Source organism: Misgurnus anguillicaudatus, chromosome 10 (genome assembly GCF_027580225.2).
Source record: "Misgurnus anguillicaudatus chromosome 10, ASM2758022v2, whole genome shotgun sequence".
NCBI classification, from domain to species: Eukaryota; Metazoa; Chordata; class Actinopteri; order Cypriniformes; family Cobitidae; genus Misgurnus; species Misgurnus anguillicaudatus.
In genome coordinates, this window is record NC_073346.2 from 41,121,784 (window position 1) to 41,143,609 (window position 21,826).

A 21,826-nucleotide genomic window follows, 5' to 3' on the forward strand; every position below is an offset into this window, starting at 1 on the left:
TTCAATACCCTTTTGTAGGTACTGTACGTGATAATCTCCGCTGCCGCGGCTGTCAGTTTGGTTCCCCTTGACGTAACTTCGGATTTCCTCAGGCGATGTGCAGAGTAAAAGCATTCTTGAAATTGTAATAGACATTTAGTTTAATTGCTAAACTACAAGTGAACGAATTTTCAATGAATTTGAACGACGCGCACAGTAGTTTTACCACCCGCAAAATGGAAAACAATGGGAAAAAATAAAGTGATGACTTTCTAGTTTCAAATGGCCAGTATTTTGTTATTCTTGAACCCATAGAAATTTTTTTAAAGCTCTTTCTATCTGAACAACTAGTTTTAGCATTTAACCATGCTGAAAATTTTACTCACATATCTACATTTGCACATTTTATTTATGTTCAATAGGTCTTTCTAGCTCAAGCAAATCCACAAACTTATAAAAGGATTTATTATTTTTCACAAGGTTGTCTGTTGACTGCTGAATATAAAACCCCTTCAATATAAGAGTCGAGTCAGCAAAAAAAAGCACTGCATAACATCGTATTTGATCAAAATCAATAACGATTAACATAAGCTACATAATTTGCATCTGGAAATAGACTCTGTCTGACTAAGCTTGTGCTATTTAATGTGCACGTTCAGCGTGCGATACATGCTAGTTGTCCTACAGGCCGCATTTACATTGCATGTTTGATGTGACTCGATTCTGATTTTTTTCCCTCATGTGGCACAGATCGGATATGACCCACGAACATGTAAGCAGGAAAAAAGAGAAATAAGCAGAAATAATCCACTCTGTAAGTTCTCTGTTGTTATTAATTTTTTGCAGAGTTTACCAGAAGTTACGTTTGTTCCACGAAAGCCGTTTGTTTATGTTGTTACTGCTGAAACAGTCTATAATACAACTGCATTATATAGAGGAAGAAGACTCGTATTCTCTTGCATGCAATAAAAGAATGATATTGTGGTGATGTACGTGTTGATCTTGGCTATTTTTTTGTGATCGTTACACAAATATTCAGTTAACTGTACTGTAGCATTGCCCAAATGCGTGTCACAATCTGCCCAGAAAAGCATGAAATTGTTGTCACATGATTTTGTTCTTGCATGAAAACAGATGTTTAAAGAAAATAAACACAGCATGAGTTGTTTGATTTTGCTCGGTGCTGGAGCGACACCTTCGGCCTCATGAACGGGTCTGTTCTCTGATGGTTCTTCATGTTTTTATGCTCACGGTTCTCTGTGACACGAGACGTGGCTCTGTCTCTGTGTTCCTGTGGTCATAATAGTTAACAACAGTAACTTATACCCAGCATACAATGACCGGCCTACAACACGCTACAGAAGTCATTAAATGCTGGTAGAGCTGTAACCAAAGATGCATTTAGTTTCCCGTTCATCTTTGTTTGCAGTTTAAAGCTGGTTTTGTGTATTAATAGACTCAGAACAACTAGACTTTTGTTGTTTGCAGATAACTGATCACAAATTAGGAGTTTTTTCTTGTCACTGTTAACTTATTAATGTCATTTTGTGAATGTTAATCCAAAGATACAGTGTGTATTTGTTAAAATACTTTTTTACTTTCTCAAGTTTAATATATAGAGTGGGCTAACATATCAGCAGTTAAGAAAATGATATTGATTGGGTAAATCCTGAATACATTTGTTATAGGCGTGCTTTACTTCAGGCAGTTGTTGTAATGCTGTGTTCACACAACGCAAAGCATGATGTTGCTCGCTCTATATTACTTGTGGGATTTAACTTCATGTTATGCAAATTTTTCACTTGAGTGGAATATCGTTGAATTCACTTTTGGGGTGTACCCCTCATAAGGAGTGCCTGATGGTCTGGGGCAAGCGTGAAGGATGCTTGGGACAGTTAGAACTGTCAATTGTACTGATGTCTTAATCACATGCAGGAAAGTTTATTATTTGCATATGTTTTAGGCCTTGCCAATTTAAATATTTAAACAAAGAAGATGCGAAACAGACCTTAATGCGCTGCTCACGCCCTGTTTGAGAAGTCCGAAGCACACAAATAAAGCATGCAAATACTGGGTTAATGTTCCCATGTGCTTGAATGGACACATTTACACAAAAGTATTTTAAAATGCCACAATTGTCCTTGTAAACATATTCTGTTGTGTAAAGGTGAACAGTTCAGAAAGAAAACACGTGTGTGTGTGTGTGTGTGTTAACAGTATATTGTATTCCTGCATTACATATACGTCCAACGCTATTTCATGGCAAATGCATACGTATGTTCTGAGGTGGCCAAATTCATACATTTTTGTATGATTTACTTTTGCCCTGCGGTTTAGGGCTGGGGTTTCGTTATTGCATTGTATGATTCAGTTTGAAAAAATTCATACGAATTAGCCAACTCAAAAATTTCTCATAAGATCAGGCTGGTAGTTCTTAAAGTGACAGCACACCAAATAAATTCCATGTCTTCAACAGTATTTCTTTATTAAATATCAGAGTTCCCATGGGTCCTTGAAATCTTTGTGTATCTGGGGGGAAAATCAAGGTTTTTGAAAATATACATACATACATAGATACAGGTCATTGAAAGTGCTTGAATCTATTTTACGCAAGAAGTTTTCTGGAAAAAATCCATATTATTTCCTGTGTAGTGTAGGATAATATCCTAAAAATTCTAGACTTTTTAAGCACATGTGCTAAACTCGCATTAAATGCTTATATCTTCTGTATTTGTTCTCTCACCCAGATTTTGCACCAGACATCATATTGTCTACATTATAGATCTGAACTTTGGATTCTTTTTACTTTTTCTGACCCCTTAAAAAATCTGAGCAAATTAAAGATCTGTTTTTGGGTCCAGTTGGAGATCTGTTTTATGATACAGATGTTGAAGTAGAATAATGATGTCTTCATTGTCCAGATATGACTAAAGTTTGTCTATTATCCACTCATTTTTCTCAATGGCACTTATAATCCGTGTCTCAGTCGAGTGTTTGTCATGAGATCACCACGAGTCGAGAGCGTCACAAGACGTCAGAGGTTTTCTCTGTCTGTCCAGCTGCTGGTGAATCACATCAGTGTGTCTGTATAGAGAGATCTGTATTGTAATGGTTTAGATTCATTTGATTTCATCCAACAGAATCACTAAGAGACAGGCAGATTAACAAACTCTCTAATGTCCCTGTCAAACACATACAATGTATTTTAGTGGGTTAAGGGATTATTTCACTTTCATGGAAGATCATGATAATTCACTCACCGCCATGTCATTCAAGATCTTTATGTCTTTCTTTGTTCAGTCGAGAACTTAAGTTTTTTGAGGAAAGCATTCCAATATTTTTCTCAATTTAATAAACTTTAGTGTAGGGATGTGCGTCATTTTTTCATTTTGATTAATCCAAAGATCTGAAAAACAAGTACTCGATTAACTGGGGCCGAGCAATCAAAGGTGCGACGCGTACGCGTCATTGTGAAAATGAAATGAAAATATAAGTGAAATGTAACAAAATGTGATTACGTAATATGTAAGGTCACGCTGGCGCCTCACACAGCTATTGCAAGATGAGAATTTGTGGTTTAAAAGTACATATTCAGGGCTCCAGACTAACTTTTTCATTAGGAGCACAGTGGCCCCCAAATGAAAATTTTAGGGGCACAACCAGAAAATTTAGGGGCACACGCCGTAAATCAACATGCTAACCAAATATTCACATTTCTACTAATTTCCACTGTATTACTAATAAATACTTTGATGATAAATGCAGAAGGTACAATGTGCTGTTTCAAATTCAGTGTCACATCACAAAAAAAGTCAAATTTACTGGTCGCACATGTGCGACTAGATGTAAAATTCAGTGGCACACTCTAAAATTTTGGTGGCAAAATGCCACCATTTGGTGTCAGTCTGGAGCCCTGATATTTTTATTTTATTGCCGAAAATGACGATAGTATTGTTAGATAAGACCCTTATATCACGGTTGGGATCATCTTTAAAGCTGCATTAAAACTGTAAACTGTTGAGGTCCACTTAAGTCCACTATATGGAAAAGTCCTGTTTTTTTTTTCTCAAAAAAATTCATTTCTTCTTGACCGAAAAAGAAAGACATCTTGGATGACATGGGGGGGTGAGTGGATTATCAGAATTTTATTTTTATGAAAGTGGAGTAATCCTTTAAGGTTAGTGAACACTGGTAGTTAAAGGGTTAGTGTTTCTACTCAACCTCTGCTGCTGTAATTCACAGAAGAAAGAAGGGTATACAGTTTTGGGTTGACGTGAACATGAACAAGTTTGTGCATGTTGCTGAAGGGCTTAAGTTTTTTTAAATGACACCATTATTGTCTCTACAAAAACACAAATTCATAGAAACTGTCATGTGTATTGTGTGTTCCACCGAATGCTCTGCAACCAAAACTATTCGGCCAAAAAAATCATCTTTCTCTGAGACTTAAACACTACATAAGTTTTATCTTTAGGACTTTTTTCCAGTACATTTGTAAAATCTGTGTCTTGAAACTGCTGTATAATGTCAGACACACAGATATAATTCAGTTTAAAGTCACAATGAAACTGAAGTAGCGATTGTCTTATTTCCCTGTCCTGATGTATATCCGAGTGAAGGGGCTTCTGAAATAAAAAAATAAATAAAGTTAGGGCGGGACTTGAATTCGTCCATCAAGACCTGATAGTTGAAAGTAGGGTCATGTTGCTAATTGCTAATCGCTGTGATCTTTTCCCAGGCCCCACCCTCCTGCCATTCCTCGTAAATAGTAGAGATCGTTTCGGGGAGGGCATGAGATTCGCATTTTTTTATTAAAGATTATGAGGGCACATGAATATTTAAACAATCACAGATAAGTCATTTAAAAAATGAATTTCAGTTTAATTGTGACTTTAAAATAACACATGACATGAGCAAGAACAATAATGAACACTGATTGTTTATTCAGCTGTGATGATGCACAAAAGACACAAACACTGATCTCAATGTTTCTGATGACATCATCTGTGACATCATTCACAAACATCATTACTAAAGATGTGTCAGACAGCGAACTTAAGTAGCTTAATACTGTAAAATAAAATGTCACAGCTCTGAAGTTTTACACCATCTAAGTCCTCTTCAAATTAATATTTAGAGTTTATCCTAACAAAACTCTTATTTTCATTGTGAATTATTATTGTAATGATTATTTAATGAGTATTTTGTTTCATGTTACACACACACCATTACACTTGTTGTTGTTTGTCATTAATGATGATATTAAAGTTTTTTGTTTGTTTGTTTTTAGGTTTTAAGTGCCCCGTCTGCTCAAAGTTCGTCTCCTCGGATGAGATGGATCTTCATCTCGTCATGTGTTTGACCAAACCGAGGGTGACGTACAACGGTGAGTTAATTTGAATAAATTGTCAGGGTTCTCACGGGTCCTTGAAATTCTTGAAAGTTTGTGAATCTGGGGTCAAAAATTCAAGGCCCTGGGAAGTTTTTGAAAATATACATACATAGATACAGATGATTGAAAGTGCTTGAATCTATTTTATGCAAGAAGTTTTCTGGAAAAAAATCCATATTATTCTATGTGTAGTTTAGGATAATATCATAAAAATTCTAGACTTTTTAAATGCTTTAAATGCTTATATCTTCTGTATGTGAATGTTGATTTATACCAAAATGCTTTTTTGCATAGTTGTGCTTGACACACAAATACGTCTCGGGTTACGTATGTAACTGTTGTTCCCTGAGAAGGGAACGAGACGCTGCGTCTCCCTTGTCATACTTCCTGCGTCCCTGTAACGCCGTCTTTGGTAATATTTCAGATAGTGATATACTTCCTGGCTCCTGCGTCACCCTGTCTTTGTCGTTAAGCCTCAACATTGGTTGAATTTGATATACACATTCAAACGCACTTACCTCTGGAGGTGTCCTCAAAGTGTCACCGCAGTGACGCAGCGCGAGTTCCCTCGAAAGGGAACTGTAACAATGTATCTTAAAAGGTAACACGATGTAACCTTGCTCTCACTTGAAATGTGTCCCCACATTTAGTCCTTGAATTTTGAGGGTATTGGACCTGGAAAGTCCTTGAAAAAGTCCTTGAATTGGAAGTTAACTAATGTGTGGGAACCCCTAAATTGTGTTTGAATGTTTCGATTGAGACATCTCAGGCCACAGTAATCCTGTCAGGAGAAATGAAAATGAGGAATCTGTTGTAGGGTTTTTGTGTGTTTGAATGCTCATATTGTTGTTGTTGTTGTTGTTGTTGTTGTTGTTGTTGTTGTTGTTGTTGTTGTTGTTGTTGTTGTTGTTGTTGTTGTTGTTGTTGTTGTTGTTGTCAACAGCTGGTTGTTCTCGTAAAGGCTTCGAAACGCAACAGTGCTCTGATGTTTGTGTTTACGACCCTTTTGTCCTGTTTCGTTTTTTCCAAACTCGACCTGCTCACTTTAGTGACTGGCCAGCTGTCAATCACAACATTCACCAAATCCAGTTCATCAACTTTCACTGAGCAATGATCAGAAATGAAAGACCGTGAGTCAGAGGGGAATTCTGTACAGACAAGAAGAAGAGAAACTGATGATTTTCCAGTAATCTTTCCTACACTGTAATCTAAACTCTTCTACCATAGATGTAGCTTGACGTTTGAGTTTGGGGGTCAAACTGGTCTATTTTAGTATCTATACCGGAACAAGTTAGTGCTATGATTTTACTGCAAACTAGATCATTAAAATTTATTTAAAAAAACTGATAAAAATAAAACATGATAATGGACACATTTTTTTGTAACTCTAAACACAGTTAAAACTAAAAAGTGATGACCATTGTTTGTATTTTCATCAATAATTTTAGTACTACAATCATTAAAATAGTTTTCACTGTAACCAGTGACTCTTCAAAGGAGGCTAAAAAGCTAAATATGTGTTTTGGGTGTCGTGTGTGGCTCATCATGTCAAAATATGTTCCGTGCATCTGCATCGCGTGTCATTTTAAAATTATGATAACAGAGATACGCAAGACTAGGGGTGGGCGATATGACCAAACTCTTCTATCACGATAGGATTCATTTTATATCATGATAACGCTATGTATGATATGTATAACGGTAGAGGGGTTTTTTATGTTTTAATAAGGTTTTTCTGTTATTAAAATTCTGTTATTAATATACTCTGCCCACACCTCGTCTCTCTTTCTCTCTTTTTCTGTGTGTCCGGTCTGTTAGTGTTTTGTCACGTCATTTTTTAAATTCATTTCAGTTGTGAAAATCTATTTTCAAACAGTTGATCCATTTGACTTTGTGAGTCCTCTGCTGAACTGTACATATACACATCCACAGATGTCTGATGTGTTTCAGAGAAGATGAAAAACACCCGATTTCCCTTTTTGAAGATAATTTTAGCGTAGCTCATTGCCACTGTGGCATTAAAGTTATATTGTGCAGAGCGTTTAATGAAAATGGATGTGGTAAATGAATGTGATGTGATAAATGAAGATAACTCTCTAGTTTAAGGACAAGCACTGCACATTATTTTAAGAAGAGATGTTTGTGTAAATTTTAACTCTGTGTGCGTGTGCGTGCGTGCTGTAGGGTATTTGTGAGTTTGTTAGATATTTTGCATGTTTGCTGGACACCACAGATGTGTGTTACTCTGCTGGGGTCATGTTATGTCCACAGCTTCTTATCTGGTCCAGTCACACACTGAGTGCACTTGGCAGTGAACACAAGTGGTGCAGCTGAGTAAAACCAGTGTCATTTCATTATCTTGACTTGGGGCGACAGTGGTTCAGTGATTCATGTAGGTTGTCTACAAATCGGAAGGTTGGTGGTTCAGTCCCGGCTCCAAGTGTCGAGGTGTCCTTGAGCAAGACACCTAACCGACGATCTGGATGGCGCCTTGAATGATTGACACCGCCATCGGTGTATGAATGTGTATGTGAGTGAATGGGTGAATGTGAGGCAATATGTAAAGCGCTTTGGATGGCCATTGGTCTATGAAAGCGCTATATAAATGCAGTCCATTTACCATTGTCAGACCTCCGGCCTGGACACCTTTATAAATACAATATAAAGATTACAAAAGCATGATCATCTTAAGATTTTTGAGTTCAGACAGATCACAGGAAATGCGAACGAGCGAAATGACTTTTGAATTTTTACTAAAGGTGCTGTTTAATGTAAAACTGGATTTATGTAGGCATAGATGAATAATAAGAGTTGTGTACATGGTAATGACATATCATGAGCCTCAAACACGATTGTTTCCTACTTCTTAAACCTCGTGCATGAAAAGAGCGCTGGAAAACAGACCAATCTTAACATAACACCAACTGTGACGTTACAGTCCAGATAAACACATTAAATTAATTACAATGTTGTTACAATGCTAAAAACAAAAGAATGAATTGTTCTGTAGCTGTCTAATTTTTATCGTCTTTGTATCATTTTTGTCTTACAAAAGAGATGTTAGTTTATCCAGAAGTATGCGGCTTTAATTTGAAGGTGAATCTGTGTTTTGTACCCGAGTGTGAGATGCTGCTATTGCTAATATTAGCTGTATCTGATGCGCTGTAAGAGGACTCGCGGCTGGGAGAATTAAACACGGTACAGTCCTTAATTAACGTCGTTTTAAAGCAAATATTTAATCATATTAGAGGTATTATTTAGGGATGCTCCGATCGATCGGCCGCAGATCGGTATCGGCCGATAACGTCATTAAATGACTCGATCGGTCCTCGCTAAATTTGCCGATCTCCTAAACCGATCTTTCTGTTTACTTTTGTCATCATACGGCTACTGAATGCGGCTGCAGTTAGAGACCATTTTTACGCAATGCGAGCATTTTTAGAACCGATCGCTCATGTGCGACATGCAGATTTGGATTACTCTCTTTGCCTTTGCAGAGATAAGTGTATTTTCTATGAGGACGCGATCCGATCAACAGCGCGACGCGTCTTCACATCCCCATCAAACAGCGTATACACCACACATCTATCGTGGATAATTACATCCTCATGCCAAAAGTTTATTATTTGCATGCGTTTTAAAGTTTTGAGCGTTTAAACTTTCATTTTCCTCACAGCTGCTCTCGTCTGCGTACATTCGGTGCGCACATACAGAAGCCTCAGTCATCAGCGCACGTGAACGGAGTGATCTCTCTCACGTTTTAAAGCTACAGTAACCTAATTCATCTCTCAATAAAATAACTCTCTGCTCTTCACTAAAGAACTGTTATACTTTATACGAATGCGTGTATGTTTAATTCATACAGTTTAGGCTGTGAAGTGTTTTAATTTTATCACTTTTAACAGACATAAGACTTTTTAAAGGCATATTAAATTTCTCTTTGCAGAAGAAATATTTGTTGTGCTAATTTATTTGATTCTCTATTAAAACAATAATATACCTAATTACTGCAAGTAATATAACAAAGGCAACATCTGTGTTATTACTTAGAAAAAATGTTAACAGTTACAGTCATCAAAGAGCTTGCATATCAGCTTGAAAAATCGGCATTGGTATCAGCCGATCACGAAGACAACAATTTGGTGATCGGTATCGGCCTGCAAAAATCCTGATCGGAGCATCCCTAGTATTATTGCCTCCCTTACACAAAATTTCCTTGCCAAATGTATTGCATTTGGCAGTGCAGAGTGTAATGTAGCGTTACTGCGCATGTGCGTAATGAGAGATGGGTCGTCGCAGGTCCTGGCAGATAGATACAACTGTAAAATGCTCACTGCTGTTCCCTGTGCAAGAATGACTGAAAAATCAAGAATCGATAAACCGAATCGAAATGCACGCGTCGTCATTGATTCTCTGGTTGTTGTTTTTTTACCGGTTCTCGATACCCAACCCTGTAGATGTCAGAGAAAAATGTAATGCAGACACCAGACGCGGAGAGTAGAGGCAGCAAGTGCGAGTGATTTACATGTTAAGTCAATGCAAAGACGCGATATCGCATCCTGCGTCGCAGTATTCGCGAATGTCACGGAAGGCAGAATTGAGCGTTGCCACGGGAAACGCGCAATTTGAAAAATCGGAACTTTGTTGGAACTTTGGCTTTCACGTGCGAACAAAGTGAGTAAACTCAAATGTTCAAGCATCCAACGATGCGTGAATAGCGCGTTTTTGCCGCCTCTGCCGTGACTGGTGTGAATGCACCTTTACAGATTATTTCAATGCTCTCTCTCTCTCTCTCTCTATCTCTCTCTCTCTCTCTCTCTCTCTCTCTCTCTCTCTGTGACCAGTATGTAGTGTAGGGGTAAAGGAGCATACAGGATGTTAGAAAGCACGTTAGGCCTGCAGCAGATCACTGCGGTCTGTTCAGCATGTTAACACACTGGCCGTGTGACAGGAAATCCCTTAACTTTGCCAACTTCAGAGAAAGAGACAGATAGAGAGAGAGATGATGAGGGTCTGAAGAGCTGTAGTGAATCAATAACCGTCTGCAGTGAGTTATCATGAACATCTCGCTCTGTTCAGCTTTTATTCGCTCTTTAGCTGACAAGGCCGTCCATACCGTGCACAGATTTTGTTGTTGCCACTTTGAGATGATCGTTACCCTTCTGTAGTACATGACATGGCTGTTGCGAGCGATCATGCAAACCCATCTGAGACTGAAACTGAGGCGAGGCTTTTAAGGGATGGTTTACCCAACAAATAAACATTTTGTCATTATTAATTCACACTCATGTTGTTTCTTTATTCTGCTGAACACAAAAGAATATATTTTGATCAATGATGGTAAGCACACAGTTGAGGTTAAAGGAACAGTATGTAGGATTGTGGCCAAAACTGGTATTGCAATAACAAAACTTGTGGCTAAAACTGGTACTGCAATCACACAACTGGTGGCCAATACACAATATAACAACATAAACATCAGTTAAGGGCTGCAACTCCACTTTTTAAATGACAATATCCTGGCCAGACCACTGTTGTCAGTGATAAAAGTATTTGAAATGAAAATGATTTCTTAATGTCTAGTGACATATCAGGGCCATTTTATGATTAATTGATATACATTTCTTACATACTGTTCCTTTAAACATCAACATTGATAGTATTTATGATTCCTCGCGGCTACAGGGGGTTAATAAAGGTTTTCTATAATAAGTATCTTATGTCAACAACATGTAGTCAAGAGAGTGGATTTTCAACATGGGACGTAGTTTCATACAACGTCAGTACACCTCATACGCTTTGTCCTACATTCAAATAAATTGACAGCTGCTACAGTAAGTCTCACTTCTTGTTTTAATAGCCTTGAGTCTACTGTTCCTTTACATTTCTACATGCTGTTGGTATATAGTCTATTTGGGTTGTAACTAGGGATGCACCGAATATTTGGCCACCGAAAATTTTCAGCCGAAAATGGCCCGAAAGAGCATTTTCGGTTTTCGTCCGAAAGACTTTTATCACTTAAACAATACGGCCCAAATGTCGTGATGACGCAAACAGAAACCGCGACCTGCACGTGCTTGTCTGAAGCAACATATCTGCGGTGTGGATGTGAGCATCTTTCTATGCCTTCAAAGATCAGAACTTTTGATGTGTAAACTTTAGAGAGAGTTGCGCTAATGTGTCTTATGTAGTCCATTAACATACATTTGGCAAATAAAGCAATAAAAAATAACGTAACGTTTGTATGTGAAGCGAGTGCGACTGTTTATGCTGCGCTGTTTGGAATTCGGTCTGTGTGTGTGCGAGCGTGTTTAAGGGCACTCAGTAGTGCATACGAGAGACGCGTTTCACAAAGGTAGCGTACATAAAATCTTTGTGTTATTGACAGGGCACATAAACAAAATGATCTTCACAGTATTCTTTTTCTAATAAAAAAAAAATTATGTAAGTGTATGTATAGATTACAGTCAGAAACCAGTCTGTGCTTATTTGTTCTTAAAGAGACAGTAACCTTAACTAACCTACTTAATTCTGTGCAATTAATGTTAATCAAACAACCCAAGACAAAGAGAAAATCACTTTTGTAGCTCAAAAAATAATAATTATATTTAATTTATACAATAAAGACAGTGTTATGATTCATTTAATTTGATTTCTGTACCTAATGCTTATTTCAGACCTTATTAATTTACAACTTTGTACTTTTTTATAAATGTTTGCAATTTTTTTATTTGTTTTTAGATTTTTCCACCCCCTTTTTGCTGATCCGAAAAATAATTCGATCCATGCCTCAAAAACTGTAATGTGATCCGAACCATGAGTTTTGTGATCCGTCACACCCCTAGTAAAGTTAGTACACAGTGATAGCCATAAATGCAATGCTACTAATAATTGGCATAATAATTTCTTTAGGTGTTTCGGTTTTTGGCCTTGGTTTCTTCTTTTTTTTGTTTCGGGCCAAGAATTTTCATTTGGGTACAGGGGGTGGGAGATAAACTGGAAGGTATGTATGATTAACCAGTAGAAATTTGTCAATCGGTAGAGATTTTGGACTATCTTTTCTATTGAGGTTATGCGCCCACATCACGTTTCTGTGCATGACGTCACAAAAAATATTGTGACTTAATTGTCCTTAAATACACACATGTATCATTCCCGTTGCACGTATCCTCATAAACACGACCATTTAGATCTTAAGAGAAAGTAAACAGGTGAAAAAAAATTCATGGGTAACAGTAGATTGGATCCGGACTTTAGTCTTAAAGGAGAAGTGAATATATATTTAATAATAATAATAATAATAAATGATATATATATAATGAATGTGTTAATAACGCGTTAACAAGAATTAATGTTAATGCCACTAATTTTATTAAAGTGTGATTATCGCAATGCGCAAATTCTTTTCTGCACACAGAGACCACGATATATAGATATATATCTACACAGAATTACAGTTTTAAAAATATCTGCTTTGACAAGAATTCCCGCAGATATAATCTGTTATGTCTTAAGTAAATGTTTGAACTGTTGGGGAAAAAATCTGATGTGTAACGTTATATTACATCCTTACATTACAGTAGATCTTAAATGACACATCTTCCTCGGTATGCAATTTGTTTTTAATCTTATTTATTGTGTTGGGGATCAGTAAGCCTGTGGTGCTACTGTGTCACTGAATGTTATTGTTTACTATGAATAAATGTTGTGTGATGTCACTAAATGTTGTTTGTTGTATGTCTGCACCAAGGTTGTTGGGAAAATTGCATTTCATTTATCTCTTAGGCAGTGGAAAAATGACAATAACCTGAAATTGACTTTGACTTAAAGTCTAGGTCATATCTTTGTTTATTAGGGGTGTAACGGTACGTGTATTCGAACCGGACCGTTTCGGTTCAGGGCTTTCGGCACGGTGCACACGTGCACTGAAAGGCCGAATGCATTTTGTGTGCGCCTGTGCGGAACATAATACGTGCGTTTCCGCACGAACATATTAAGTGGCGGAAGTCTCCTCGTTCAGCGCAAGTCTTCTGTCAAACATATAACATAATTCGGCCCGCAGAAAGATTTTTATTTACTTAGTTGTATATCCGTTTGATTATTGATGTAAATGTTGTCGTGTCGTATCTAAAAGCGCATGTTAAACGCGTGTCAACGCGCTGCTTTGTTCTTTTAAAAGTGAGTGAGAGGTTGCGCGTCTTTCGTTGCTACGCATTCATGAGACGCACTTTCTGTGACAGCGAGAATAAGGAATGCGTGATCAGATTTTTCATCTGCACCTCACGTCAATCATATCATTGTCACAATGCGATCAGCTGGTCGAGACACGGAAGAGTTGTACCCGGGCTTACTCAGCTGTCACTCAGCTGCGGAGGGGTTCGTTACAGCTTACATTGATGACACAAGCAAAGAATAGGAGAAACGTGCAAAAGATCATGGCTATGCATGCAACTCACTAATCTCAAAATGAGTGTATAATAAGTATATCATCATGTTGCTTGCTATGCAGTTACACATAGAGCAGTAATATTATTTTTATACAGAGATGGTACATAGCCAATTCAATGCTGTGAGGTAAACAATCCAAAATAAATCAAAACAGAACATTTTTGGTGGCAAAAAATGTAGGCTAATTGTTCATAAATGTATTCAGGAATTGAATTTGTTAGTTCAAGGTTTTAGTAGCAAAAGTTTAAGAGAAGGTTAAGAAAAGAGTTACCTTCTGTTATAAAATAATGTAAAAAAGAACTTTGCAATAGTATTTTATTTATTATTTTTTCATTTTATATATATTTTATATGTTATATTTAATAAAAAAGTGTTTAAAAAAGTGTAAACAAATTGTAAAAAAAGTTTATAGTAATAAACAACCTGCAGTTTAATGTTTGCATTTTTCCCTTACTGTACCGAAAATGAACCGAACCGTGGCTTCAAAACCGGGGTTCGCACCGAACCGTGATTTTTGCGTATCGTTACACCCCTATTGTTTATCCATAGTTACATATTGTCTATGTACTCGCCTCTTTAACCATATGCCTGAAAGCATCAGTAGCCGATGGCCGTTCTGTTACCTTGGTAACCGAGTGGTTAAATCCTCAGACTGTGGATCGGTCACAGGGTTTCTGAAGGTTGTCCAGCTGTGACACACATGATAATTACTATAAGTCAATATAAGCCAAGGCGAGGCACATTTCTTTATAAGCACACACACAGAACGGGCAAATCTATCATCTTTATCATGCTAAACTATTCAAGACTTCAACCCAAATGTGTCATGAGCTGAGGTTAGATGGGGTTAACTCGACCCCTACCAGGGTGAATAATTTGCTCGGTCTTTTGTTAAACTGTAGGGAATACAGTTACCATGCCAACCGCCCTGCTAACTACATGTGACCTTTAACTTACCCGTCTCCATTGAGATGCGCTTCCTGTTAATGCTTTGATCGAATGCAGTGAGGTTTGTCTTCCTGAACACAGATGATGAACGCCACACAAGGACATGATTGGACAAAAACTGATTTGCTTTGCTTTTGTTTTTTCCTAAATGTTCTTCTCAGAAAAGCAGAAGTTGTGTCGTGTGATGTTAGCGTGTTAAAAAGAAAGTGGCAGTTTGATCGTGTTTTCCTGAAATTAATCTTGACTGATTTACATACTGTAATTATTCTCATAATGTAGAAGTGAGAGAGAGACTGAAAGAGAGAGAGAGAGAGACTGAGATAAATTTGTTGGTTACTGTGTTTGTTTGTGTCCAAGCTCATAAGTGTTTGTTTCGGTTTAAATGGATATAAATCGAGTAGATTGTCTGTAAATTGCTCTCATGGTTTTTTCAGTAGATTTCTGGAGGTTACCGTGAACATTTAAATCTTTAAAATCTGTATATTTAAGATGTGAATGCTTGAAATTTTGCCACAAATGACAACCAGTACTAACATTCAAAATACAGGGTTCCCACGGGGAATTTCTGGAATATCATGGAATTTTAAATGGTCTATTCCAGACATTGAAAAGTCATCAGGGATTTTTGTTTGTCGCTTTAAATTTGAGTTTTCATTTATCACAATGTAATCTGCTTGTTAAGTTGTGAGAGCTTCACTAATTTCAAGTGAGACTATAATTGAAACAGCCGCTTATAGTGATTGTTTACTCATTTCAGGCATTTAAACTAAATGTTTATAAACTCATGGTGCTCACGGCAATGAGAAATTCAGCTTTTTAGTCGGGAATTTACATTTGGCTTAGAGTGGGAAACCTGAAAATAGATTTTGTCAGTCATGTCTTAACTAACATTACTAATGACAGATGTCACAGTTTTTTTTAGTTATAGTAGGCACAAACTATCACAGGGTTAATTGTAAGACGGCTTCTTTTCTCTTACTGTCAGAGGATCTCCTGTGAATTTGTGAACAGTTTTGATGTGTTTTGTTTAAGATATTGAACAAAGTGTGTTTTGGAGGCATGAAAGTAAATTTCTTCATCTGAAGTTTTATTTGATTTCTGAGTTGTGAGTGTAAGTCACCAAATCCAACCTTATATTATTTTAATCTCTGTCTTGTTACCTAAAACATAACAGCATTTAAAACATGTCAGCAACTCCTAGTAACTAATAGTTGGGATTAAAAACATTTTTACACAGCGGGGTTAGTTGTCACACAATGAAGCCTCAGGTACACAATGATTATGAAATGAAAACAATGTAAATACTATTCATCAAAATCATAACTCTTAATACAATATCAGGAGAAATAACTCACAAGTATCTTTTTTTTTTGTTCTTTATAAATCTATTTATATGCATTGCTAGATAATAGACAGATGGTTCGATGAAGGATGATTGATGGATGAATGTGTGGATATCTATCTATTATAGGCAGATATATAAACAATATCCACCTTTATTATAGACCGAATTTGATTGAATTATTTGTGGTTAAATTAAATTTTCTAGCAGGTGTAGCAACAAACCCTCTGTTTGTTACAATGAACCCCAACTATGGGGTAACGTTTGCACTCCTGTCACTTTATGTGTAATTATACAATAACTGTAGATCACACAAACAAACTTTAAGTGTTCATTTGTAGCAGATATGTGTGTGGTGATTATGTAATTTTTTTAATCTAACTTCAATATTTCTTTAATGATAGATAACCAAAGCCAAAAAGCATTAGGTTGTGCCCCATTCCCCTACTAATATAATGATGTGATGGGGTGTCTGGGACATGAACAGATATCAGTGTGATCCATTCATCAGCTCACTGTGTCAGATTAACAGTAACGTGTCAATACACAGACTTGATCTGAAGATCAATGATGGATGCCTGCTATCATGTGACCGAGCGCACCACACTGGACCAGACCCAGGGTTAAAGTTCAGAGCTCACACACACACACACACATACACAGCTGAGGTGTGTGTGTGTGTGTGTGTGTGCGTGCGTGCGTGCGTGTGTGCGTGCATGTACTGCTAAATTTAACCAAAGTGTAAACACACAGCAGATGTCCATTAAGAGATCAGTGTCTAATACAGTCAATCACACACAACAATGTTCACCATGAAAAATAAGAGATCTTGTTATATGCTAATGAACGACTGTGATGTTATACAATGTGTGTTTTAATGATTTATAATCATTATTGATTATAATAATAATAATAACATTCTGAGAGGAAATGTGAATGTCACAATGATCTTAACTGTTTCTAATAACAGGTTTGAATTATTTTCTCTTGACTATAATTTGTTATTTTCTAGTGAAATATATTGTGGATGTTTATTTTATTTACGGTGTAATTCAGCTCTCTGTCAGCTGGTGTACAGCACATACTGTACAAGTGTTTATTCAATATTACAACATTAATATTTATTTATATCTTCAGCATTGCAATTAGACATCATTGAGTATTTATATATCGTTCCAGTCATCACCTCACATACTCCCATCATCATTTCACTCTCAGTTATACAGTAATTTATCAAATCATGTATATAAAATGATTTATTGTGCAGTGAATACTATTGTGCTTTACAGTAAGGTTGTATTTGTTAACAATTAGTTAATGCATTAACTAACAATGTACAATACAATAAAAGCATTTATTGATATTAGCTCATGTAAATTTATAATTTATACATTGTAATAATACATGTATAAAACCAAGCGTTGTATCTGTTCAAATGAATGAATACACCATGAACTAACACGATTAACTGTATTGACATAAACAAAAATTAATACATGCTGAAAAACTATATTGTTCATGTTAGTTAGTAATGCATTTACTCATGTAACTACACTAGAGTAACCTTATTATTAAGTTTTGATTTTTTTCTTTGATTTTTAGTCCCTAAATAGAAATCGAGAGAAATCAGATTGAGTTGAAGTAAAGAGGAATAAAATGGTTGTGGAGAGCTGATGTGAATGAACATAAAGAGAGTTTGCAGCTCTTTACAGTAAGTGTACTGTAGGTTTGGGTTTTTACAGTAAGTCTGTGGTGTCAGGAGATCGTGGCCATGTTGTGAATTTGGTGTGCTAGTAAATGTGAACTGTCTATAGTGTATATGAGAGAGTAGATTCAGTCATAACAGTGCTGTAGTGACTCTGTGTCATTCACAATCATTGATGTTTGTTCTTTGATGTGATTCTCTGTCAAACGCTTCAACTGATCTGAGATGATATTGTGAAAAACTGAAATTTTGAGGATTTTATGAAACTTTTCTCTGATTGATCAAACACTTCTGTCTGCTTCAGGTCATCAAATAATGAATCAGTGGCTATGTTTACATGCACAAACTTTGTCAATCAGCCTGAATTGAATCCAATTGCAGGTTAAGACAGTACAGTTTACATGTTACTTAAACATTGCAATCTGATTAAAATGTTAGTTTACATGTAGATTCTACATGATCTGAACCAAACATCTGTGCAAGCGCACAGCCAGGGTTGCCAGATTCACATTTCAAAATCAGCCCAATGGAGATTCAAAACTAGCCAAAAGCATCCCAATGAATATTCACAGACCAAATACCAATAATTAATAAAATCCTTACATCTTTAACTTGCAGAATAAAATCAACTCACTGAAACAGTTTAAACGGTCCCCAAATCTGAATAAAAAAAACAGAGGACTTGTTTTGCAACACAGTGCACCGCATCTCTCATTGACTTCACGCTTTATCTCTGGATAAATATACAAAGTCAAAGTTGGGTTGGAAATTTTTTTTTTAAAGTTCTCAGAAATAGGCAAAGAAAACACTTTTCGAAAGTCACGACACTATTTTATTGCTTTATATAATGTTATGAAAGACATGAACGCTGCAGAACGTACAGTGTGTGACCGCATTACCATAATAATGTGTGTTGCCATTGCCTTGCTATTGCATGTTTCTGTGATTAGAATCATGTGATACGTAAATAAGAGATCAATATAAGACGTGAACTTTCTGCGCATGTGCACGAGATATTTTGCATCTTATTGAGAATATGATTCATGCGTTTACATGCATACTTTTCTCTTGATGATCGGATCACAGATCAGACTATACCACCCCTTTTCAATATAATAAAAATTTGCATCCAATTGACCTCAATCGTATTGATTAAGGTGTTTATAGGCTTTTCAATATGATTGAGGCATCAATACGATTAAAAAAAAAGTTTACGTAGTTGCATGCAAACGCAGTGTCTTAAACATTATATTCTGTACTTTCAAAAGAAGGGTATAACAGCTGTCGCTGGGACGGTACCCTTTGAACCTTTGTACCTAAATAGTGCATATTAATACCTATAAATGTATTCCTATCTGTACCTGTGCTGTGCAATTCATCTCATTTTGTGATTTTTTTGTTAAGATGACTTTTAATTTGTGTCATCACACAGTTTGCTGTTTCTTTATTCTAGAGGTTTTCAGCTCCAGCCCTTGAGATCCACTTTCCCTCATTGTTTAGGTCTAACTCATCTGCCTGATATTTTCTGGTATTCCTAAATACCATGATTACTTTGCTCTCAGGTGTATTTGATCAGGGCTTGAGTTAAAGTCGCAGGAAAGTGAATCTCAAGGGCCAGAGTCTATTCTGTTTAAAAGCAGCATCTGCTCCAATCTGCTGATCTTTAGCGCCACCTTTTGTTCAACTCATAAATCGTCACACACACACGTTCTGATGTAAACTCTATTGTGTGTGTGTTTTTCAGAGGATGTGCTGGTGAAGGACACGGGTGAATGTTCAATATGTCTGGAGGAGTTGATCCAGGGAGACACCATCGCTCGTCTGCCCTGTCTCTGTATTTATCACAAAGGGTAAAAAACTCTCTGCTGCCTCCATCCTATTAAAGAAAAATAAAGTGTCACGGTTATATTCATGATTATTTATCATCAGTACATCTTCTTTGTTTTTCAGCTGTATTGATGAATGGTTTGAAGTGAATAGATCGTGTCCTGAACATCCTTCAGATTAAAATCACCTCTGCACACAGGTAACACACACACACACACACACACACACACAGAGAGAGATCACTTTAATTAAACTCATCTGTTTCTCTAGCACAAGTCACTGTGTTGTTTTTAATGTGAATGTATGTCTGTGTTTGTTCTTTTACTGTTGTTTGACGTCATCTTATATATTCCTACAAACACTTTATACCTGACAATATCACATGTTTCTATCTTTCTATTACTATAAACTCAAAATACTGTGATCCTGTATAACTCAGTGGTTAAGCATTGATTAAGCAACGCTAAATGTCATGGGTTTAAACCCAGAAATGCACATACTGATTAAATGCACCATAAGTTGCTTTGGATCAAAGCGTCTTCCAATTGCATAAATGTAATGATGACCAAAAGGCTTCTTAACTGAATAAACACAGCAGTTTAAAAGCTGAATAAATACTTTTTCTTTATTTCTTTATTTATTTAAAGGTGCAGTGTGTAATTTTTAGAAGGGTCTCTTGACAGAAATGCAACATAATATATTTAAGCAATATCGCTCGAGTAGGAGTGTGATATAGCTCTATATCATCACGGCTGTGATTAGGCCAGAGGCACGAGGCCGGAGGCAATCACAGCCGTGATGATATAGAGCTATATCACACGACTCCGAGAGCGATATTGCTTTTATACAACAGTTCGACGGCACACGTTTGAAAAACGAAAACTAGAAAACAACAACGGAGTTATTTTAAAAGCCTCTTTGTTTGAGAACTAAAATGACAGGTAAAACTTTCGGCTGCTTTGAAGCTCATAACAACTCAATGGACGGAAAAGCCGTTTCTTTATATTACCGTTTCTTGGTCACAAAGTGTAGTTTTAAGATTAGTTCAGTCGAGAATGTATATGTATTATATTTAAATCTGCAGTCGATTAGTAAAGATAGCGCCTGTTTGAACGTTTGCTTAGTGAGATTCGGTACGAATGAGAACCAAAGCATGAGCGGACGTCAGTGTTCACTCGCCCCGCTGACCACCGCCCTCTCTGGGCTGCATTTCTGAAAGGGATTCCCTGGCTCTCATGTTGGCCTTGTTTGTTTATGATCGTCAAAATGAGATCAAATCAGCAGTATTTGGTGTCATGATCAAACTATTACTTGTTTTTTTATTCATATTTAGTGTCTTTTGTGTTGTTAGTGTTTTGGCGCGAGGTAAAAGTTAATAAAACTACTTGTATAACGTTACTATTTCTCATTTATTCTTAACGCGATACGAGCACTCGATTATTATTATTAAACTTTGTTCTTGTCAGTACTATATAAAACTGTTTTTTTATAAGGGTCGGAGAGATGTTTTTGCATGCTGCTTATAAATATATCAGTGGCGATATCTCATAACATGTTTTAATAGTCACGTCACGATAAAGTAAATGATCAATGTCCACATTTAAAAGCTGCGGGGCTTACCTGCAGTTCCACGGTGTTTTCGCGTTCTGATAAGAGATATTGCTCCAGAAAATGAGTGTTTACAATCCTCTTTCCAAGTGTCCACACGATGTGACAAGACATTAATCCCATTAAGTTTAACGTAACATCCAAGAGCGCTGATCTTTGACGGAATAATAACTTCCGATTGGGATGCACAGACTGATTTATGAGCTAGTGAACTAATGAGACACACGGAGCGTGATTCAAAACAGCGCGTTTTTGTGTGTGTGTCCAGGTCTGTGTGTGGGTGCAGTTTCTCCATTCAGAGATGAGCCTGTTTAGGACCTCCATTCACTAGGTGGTGGAATAATACGAAAGGTGAAGCGGTGAACAGTGCCGTTATCAGTAGAATATCGCATAGCTTTTAGCCAATCAGATTCGAGAACCAGAAAGAACTGTTGTATAAAAAACTATATTATTAGTGTTGTATAAAGACCTTTCATAATGAACCATTATGTGTTTATTACCTCAGAATGAGATGTTTTTATCTACATACACAGAGGGTCCCCTTACATGGAAGCCGCCATTTTGTGCCACCATGTTT

The 21,826-nt window shown here is 36.7% G+C and overlaps 1 protein-coding gene across 1 annotated transcript in view; it reads left to right on the forward strand.

The window, feature by feature from the left end:
• The window catches only part of znrf2b (zinc and ring finger 2b), a 44,205-nt gene that overhangs the window by 20,486 nt on the left and 1,893 nt on the right, over positions 1–21,826 (forward strand). The window contains exons 2-4 of the mRNA XM_055211588.2: positions 5,270–5,365; positions 19,559–19,664; positions 19,765–19,840. Coding sequence (XP_055067563.2) covers positions 5,270–5,365; positions 19,559–19,664; positions 19,765–19,822 — 260 coding nt within the window. The 3' untranslated portion in view covers positions 19,823–19,840. The remainder of the gene's footprint in view (positions 1–5,269; positions 5,366–19,558; positions 19,665–19,764; positions 19,841–21,826) is intronic.